General features: G+C 35.5%; 2 protein-coding genes across 2 annotated transcripts; both read left to right on the top strand.

Annotated features, from left to right (window-relative positions):
• Window positions 1-2657: 2657 nt before the first annotated feature.
• LOC106881435 (uncharacterized transporter slc-17.2) lies at window positions 2658-3320 on the top strand. The gene has a single exon (XM_014931821.2). The coding sequence runs from the start codon at window positions 2658-2660 to the stop codon at window positions 3318-3320; it is 663 nt and encodes a 220-aa protein (XP_014787307.2).
• Window positions 3321-5654: 2334 nt separating this feature from the next.
• LOC106881437 (uncharacterized transporter slc-17.2) lies at window positions 5655-7484 on the top strand. The gene has a single exon (XM_014931822.2). It carries the CDS (start codon window positions 5990-5992, stop codon window positions 7451-7453), a length of 1464 nt encoding a protein of 487 aa, XP_014787308.1. The 5' UTR covers window positions 5655-5989; the 3' UTR covers window positions 7454-7484.
• Window positions 7485-7511: the final 27 nt, after the last annotated feature.

The following is a 7511-nucleotide window of genomic DNA, read 5'->3' as shown; positions in this document are numbered from 1 at the left end:
GATATCATCTGCTCCCTTCCTTAACTCTTGCATTTTATTCGCATACCTGGCAACACTGGCTGCCTACCGTGAAAGATAAAATTTTTTTTTTCAGCTTACCATGCTAAAATACGGGGGAAAATCCACATACACACGCACACACACGATCAATAAACCACTTTCTTCCTACACTTCAACTCTTGGGTCTTACATTGATATATATATATATATATATGCACAGTTTTTCTCAAACCTATTTTTGTCATTCTCTCTCCATTTTTTTCCCTCTTATTCCTTTCTGTCGAAGAGCGTAGGCTCGAAACGTAAAAGACTTCTTCATTTTTCCCGAGCGTTAAGTTAAACTAATGCATCTGTTTGTCTTCGTCTGTTGTTTTCTGTCAAATTATATATATAGTTTTCGTGACGCACTGTCGTACAAATATATGCTTGAAATATATAAATGTTTTTTAATAACATTGCACGTTATTGAAAATTAAAGACACATATCAATGGCGTGCACTTTTTTCAGGTATTTTGCTTATTTTGGGGTTGGGACCCCTCACACAAGTCTTCGAAGACAATATGTTGTTAGCTGACTTCTCTATTTCATAGTGTTTGTGAGGATGTCAGTCACTCGCTCCTATTCACACACACACTTACACAATCACACACACCAAGGCATATCTCTCTCTCTCCCTCCCTCTCTCTCTCCCTCTCCCCTCTCTCTATCTATCTCTCTCTCTCTCTCGCACCCACGTACAATTCCGTGAAATATTCACGCTTATTTACATGGCAAATATATTCAGTTTAACTACAGGTTGTATCATATGTACGGGATTTTCTTTTGTTTATGGGGGAAATGGAAAAATAAGAATGAATATTTATTTTATGAGTGCTGTGTATTAAATCTATAAAGTTGTGCATAAAGTATATAAAGTGTATATATAAAGTGCATTAAGTAATCAACGTATTCCAATTTCCCTTTTCAATGATTAGCAGATGAGCGACTATCTTTTCATACAGACAAAACACAGGTTACGCGTTCAGGTTTTTAAAAATAACCCAATAAGTTTACCATTAATTCTGTGAAATATTCGCGGGTCCCGCTAGTACTTAAATAATTAGTGAACAGAGACGAAGGTTTTTCATTGATGTTGTGCAGTAATACAGCTTTAAGGTTAGCTGTACTAGAATCAATGAACAGTGTTCATTCGTTTGGATCTTAGCGAAAGCCAATCCATTCCATCAGGCCACTAATATAGTGGGCAAACAAAAATTACTTTAACCTTAAAAAGCAAGTTTCATATTATTAGCGTTAAGCCGATTAAAACCAAAATCTGGGAGTTATAGGAAATTTTACAACGTGATTTATATTCTATATAAAATCTAGATATGACAGAAAAAATCTAGTCTTAGATTTGAAGTCAGCAAACCGAAATTAGCTAGGTCTTCTGTAATAAAATCTTTGTTGCCTAGTGCTATCAAAAATTATTAGGTATATAACATCGTTAGATGCATGATATTATCAGTTATTTGATATTATCAGGTGTACATAATATCCTCAAGTGTATAAATTATCAATGATATTATTAATTTCAGAACGCATAAAATTTATTTCAATGATTTACTATTGATTTCTTAGATTTCAGAGATGCACCACAGTCGATAAATTTTTGCCTGAACCAAGAATATAAAGAGTTGTAAAGAAATACTCAAAGAACTTTATTTCACAACTCTACCAATTCTGTCTACTGTCATTTGTCATTGAACTACCATTGCCTCAAGATGGATCTTCAGTTTCAACCAGATTTTATATACAAGGATTGAATTACATGGGAACGACTCATCCTGAAATGGAAACTACATTGTAAACGCCTCTATACAGGTACATTAAACTAATATAAAATATAATTAAGCAGGTCAAAGAATGCAAATCCTTTTGCAAACGGAGCATTCTATATCGCAACTACACTGGGATTTTACAGAGAATGTTATTAAACAAATCAAAGAGCCAAGTGGGATTGAACATACACCTTCCAATAACTAATCGGTTACTACAGATCTTTCAACGGTTTCTCACGTGTGACCTCTCTTACTTACAGAACACGGCAACGTCTGAAATAACACCTGTCCCGAACATGACAATAGTAAAATAACCTTAGAACTTGCGGTCTCGGTGTCTTACTGTCACAATTCTACACTTTTAACTGTTATTTTGTTTTATCGTATTCTGGCTGTGATGTAATATTTTCTATTTCTAAGTAAAGGAGAAGCAAAATAAGTTACTAAATTAACCATAACTGCCATATGGTTATCTTTCCAATAATCGATAAACGCTTTGCATGTTTATCAATAATAATTATACCAAAATCTTGTGAATTATTACTGTACTACGACATCTTAACCATAATTTTGAATGAGCATATTTTCATCCCATGAAAAAAATACTATTTAAAGACAAAATAAGCATTTTTAATATAATGAAATCAATCATGGCAAACAAATCGAAGGAATAATTTGTTAAACTGCAGTAACTGTCTGTTAGTGTTTGTTTGAATATTTACAATTTACATCACTCACTTTTTAATATACTCTTAAGTTTCAGGCTTACGATATATACATTGAGAGATTCAGTCGGAAGGACATAATAATGTCGAAATTTAAGAGTTGATCTAAGCATGGCTTTTGTATGCATGTTGAAAACACCCAATCGTACAACTGAGGAAGTTAACATTACTTCAAATAACCAACATTGTTCTGGTTTAAATAGTCATTCAGTTATTCGAAATTCTGAAGGAGAATTCGAATGGAGCGACACCTTACAAGCAAACATATTAGCTGGGTACTACTATGGCTATCTAGCAACTGCTTCTTTGGGTGGTTTATTGGCAGACAAATATGGTGGTAAACGAGTTCTTGGTGGTTCATTTCTCTCTGCATCCATTCTGACCATTCTTCAACCAAGTTTATCGCGAACTAGTGGGTACTATATGCTTGTTCTAAGAATATTAACAGGTATAGCATCAGGAGTTGTTCCCCCAGCAATACACTCCTCATTTGCACGTTGGTTCCCTCCACAAGAAATTAGTTTATCGATTGGGTTTACATTTGCTAGTCAAATTCTAGGCACTGTTGTAGGTCTTTCAACGTCAGGTTACCTCTGTGTTTATGGATTTGATAACGGATGGGGTTCTATATTTTATGTATTTGGTGGGATATCGTTATTGTTTAGTTGTGTGTGGTTTTATGTTGTTTATGATAATCCAGACGTCCATCCCACTATCAGCGAAGAAGAACGTGCTTCCTTGAAGAGAACTGTAATAAGTAAAAGACTAGTTTAAAAAATACCTTGGAAACGACTGCTTTCTTCCCCTGCTATTTGGGCCATCATCTTCGGTTTGTTCGCTTATTCCTGGACGTTCATAATTTTCGAAACATTGCTCCCTCTATATATGAAAGAAGCCTTAAAGGTCAATTCAGCCTCCAGCGGTTTCATGTCGTCTGCTCCTTCGGTTGGACAAATTATTTCTATGCCATTATGTGGAAAATGTGCAAATATTTTACGTTCGAAGAAATATCTGTCAACTCGTTCTGTACGAGTTTCATTCCAAACATTTTCTCTTGTTACTTCAGCATGTCTGTTGATTGCCATAGGATTCCTCAGATGTTACCAAACCATTCAAATAACTCTCCTTTTATTTCTCAGTGGTATAACTTTATCATTTTCCAGTGGTGGTGTTCTCGTCAACAACAATGACATTGCTCCAAGTTATGCTGGTGTTGTATTTGGAATTGCTAACACGTTTGCCGTAATGTCTAGAAGTTTTAGTTCCTTGTCTACAAAAGCTTTAACCCTCAATGGTACACAAGAAGAATGGCAGTTTGCATTAGTCTCGTGTGCCGGTATATGTGTGTTTGGCGCAATATTGTATGTAATATTGGCAAGAGGAGAAATCCAAGAATGAGCAGCTTCTGAAGGATGTAGCTCATCGGATCATCCAAACGAGACAAATAACAGCACAACAGTATAAGCTGTCCACTTTTCTGTTATGTCTACATTAGTTTTTTACGTCATTATTTTCATCTCAAAATTCACTGAAAGGGTCTTAATATTTTCCTTAATATATAGGTGCGTGTATATGTTGGCTTCACAAGCTTGTCTTGGGCTGATTTTAATAGAGTTCTTCATTTTGGAATACTGTTTTTAGGAGGTGGACAACATTCTCAGCTATCCTAAACGTCTCGAGCCATTCTAGGATCTATGAGTGTGGCACACTATCATGCCTTTTGGTAATCAATCCATGCCGTTGCTATGTTTTTCTTCCTACGTTTGAGCAATAATTATCTTCTGTTACATATGTTGAATGTATTACATATTTGTATATGTGTGTTATGGAATAAAAGTTTTCGTTTATTGAAACGATCCGATCATCAATTTGAATTTCTCTTTTCCTCATTTGAATCATTATTGTTGTTTATTATTGTTGTTGTTGTTATACATTGTGTGAAGCATATAATATGTCTATTGGATTATAACATGAATTTGCAAAGTGCTCCCCTTTTCTAATCAGCTGGAGTTTAATCAATGCTAATTGAATTAGCTGAATAGTATGCGAGCTAAGTACCTACATGAAGTGCTGGCGAGATGATAGCCTCGTCTACAAGCAAAGCCGTTGCTAGAAAGAATCATTGAAATGAGTCATTGACAATGCCATGTGAGTCCCTTATACGACATTTGATCCCCGCCAAAGCGTTGCACAAGGCCCGAAATTTTGGGGGAGGAGGCTAGTCGATTAGATCGACCCCAGTACGCCACTGGTACTTAATTTATCGACCCCGAAAGGATGAAAGGCAAAGTCGACCTCGGTAGAATTTGAACTCAGAACGTAAAGACCTTCAGTTGTATAATACTGACAAATATATAACATTATCAGGTCGATATATAATCATTAGGTGTATGAATTATCAATAATATTGTTAATGTTATCAAGAAAAGAAAATATAATATTGATCTCAATGATTTATTATTGATTTCTTACATTTCAGTTAATGCACTACAATCGATTGGTTCTTGCCAGAATTAAGAAGATAAAGAGGCGTATAGAAATATTCGAAGAACTTTGTTTCTCAACTTCACCAATTCTTTCCACCGACATTTCTCACTGAACTAATATTCCTTAAAGCTGAAATTTCATGGTACGACTCAACATGAGAAAGGAACTGCAATGTAAGCTCCACCATACATATCCAGGATTAATATAAAATTTAATTAAACATATCAACAAACACAAACCACATTGCAGACCCATCATTCTAAGACTTTTCTACCATTCTATATCGCAGCTACACCAAGATTTTAGAAAGAATATTATTAAAGAAAGGGGCCAACTGGAATTGAACACCCGTCTTTGAATAACCAGTCGGTTACCTCAATCCTTTCAACAGATTCTTATGCATGTGCGAGGTCCTTATACATTCAGTTTACACAGAAAGAATTGAAAGTGGCGGCATTAATTCCTGTCCCAACAGAATCTCTGAATTGGTATTCTCTCTAACTTACTGTCACAATTCTCTCCCTTCACAGTTACTTTATTTTTTGATTACACTCTTATCTTCACTGATGCATTTTTCTTTTATTCGTAAGCAAAGGACAGACTAAATATGTTACCAAACGATCATAACTGATGCTTATCAATACAATGACTGCATTGATAAAACTGTATCAGTTACAGTGACTGGTAAATAGCATTCATGTTTATCGATAGTAAAGTGTACCAATATACTGTGAGATGTAACTGCACTAAATCTGTAAAAACAGCTTTTATGTGATGAAATCGTCTTAAACAAATCAAAAAAATTAACAAAGCAATGGAATAAGTTCTCAAACTGTAATTATTATCTTCTAGTCTTCGTTTACACTTTTACAATTTACACCACTCACAGTTTGATATACTTTCAAACAATTAACTTCCAGCAAAATATTGTGAGAATTAATAGAAAGGGCATAATAATGTCGAAATTTACTCGTTGTATAAAGTGTTATTCTTCATGTCGATGGAGATTATGTTATGCCTGTACAGTTGCTTTTCTTCTGATGCAAACATTAAGAGTTGATTTAAGTATGGCATTTGTTTGTATGTTGAAAACTCCCAATCGTACAACTGAGGAAATTAAGTTTACTACAGTGAACCAGCAGTGTTCCGGTTTAGATAATCACTCACTAAACCAAAATTATGAAGGGGAATTAGAATGGAGCAGTACTCTACAATCAAACATATTGGCTGGATACTTCTACGGATATATAGCAACTAATATTTTGGGTGGAATTTTGGCAGACAAATATGGTGGGAAAAGAGTTCTAGGAGGTTCGCTTTTATCAGCATCGATTTTGACCATTCTTCACCCAAGTTTATCTCGAATTAGTGGTTACTTTACTCTTATTCTAAGAATATTAACGGGTGCAGTATCAGGACCGTTGTCTCCTGCGATTTACTCTTTATTTGGACGTTGGATCCCTCCAGATGAGATAAGTTTATTTGTTGCGATTACATATGCTGGTCAAATTCTTGGGAGTGTTGTAGGCCTTTCAATATCTGGTTACCTTTGTGTTTATGGATTTGACAATGGATGGGGTTCTATATTTTATGTATTTGGTGGATCATGGTTAGTATTTAGCACTGTATGGTTTTATGTGGCTTATGATAATCCAGATGCCCATCCCGCTATCAGTGAAGAAGAAAGTTCTCACTTAAAGAGAACTGTAATAAGTGAAAAGGTAGTTCAAAAAGTACCATGGAAACGGCTGTTGCTTTCACCTGCTGTCTGGGCAATCAACTTCGGTTTCTTCGCTTATTCCTGGACGGATTTATGTTTCCAGATGTTGCTGCCTCTATATATGAAGGAAACTTTAAAAGTTAAAGCAGCATCCAACGGTTTAATGTCGTCTGCTCCTTCGATTGGACAAATCATTGCTCTGCCGTTGTGTGGAAGATTTGCAGATTTTATACGTTCAAAGAAATACGTGTCAACTCATTCAGTTCGAGTTTTATTCCAGACCTTTTCTTTGGTTACATCAGCTTGTCTGCTGATAAGCGTAGGCTTTCTGACATGTGATCTAACCGTTCTGATAACTATCCTCTTGTTTCTCAGTGGTATAACTCTATCATTTTCTAGTGGTGGTGTCATCGTCAACAATATTGACTTCGCTCCAAGTTATGCTGGTGTTATATATGGAATTGCTAACACCTTTTGCTCAATGGCTGGTAGTATTAGTTCCTTATCTACAAAAGCTTTGACCCCAAACGGTACACAAGAAGAATGGCAGATCGTGTTTGCTCTGTGTGCTTCTATATGTTTATGTGGTGCAATACTATTTGCAATCTTAGTGAGAACAGAAATCCAAGACTGGGAAAGGTCTGAAGGATCCAGAGCAGCTGTTACTCCCAGAGAAATGAATAGAATTACAACAGTTTAACTAATGTAATACATAGATATATATGTGTGTGTGTGTGTGTGTGTGTGTGTGTGTGTGT

This window comes from Octopus bimaculoides, chromosome 24, assembly GCF_001194135.2.
Source record: "Octopus bimaculoides isolate UCB-OBI-ISO-001 chromosome 24, ASM119413v2, whole genome shotgun sequence".
NCBI lineage: Eukaryota > Metazoa > Mollusca > Cephalopoda > Octopoda > Octopodidae > Octopus > Octopus bimaculoides.
The sequence above is the reverse complement of the archived record's forward strand: the minus strand, read 5'-3'. Positions and strand labels throughout refer to the sequence as shown.

What these genes read in the sequence shown, in the direction of transcription:
- LOC106881435 (XM_014931821.2), top strand. Translation starts at nt 2,658, where the DNA reads ATGGCTTTTGTATGCATGTTGAAAACACCCAATCGTACAACTGAGGAA.
- LOC106881437 (XM_014931822.2), top strand. Translation starts at nt 5,990, where the DNA reads ATGTCGAAATTTACTCGTTGTATAAAGTGTTATTCTTCATGTCGATGG.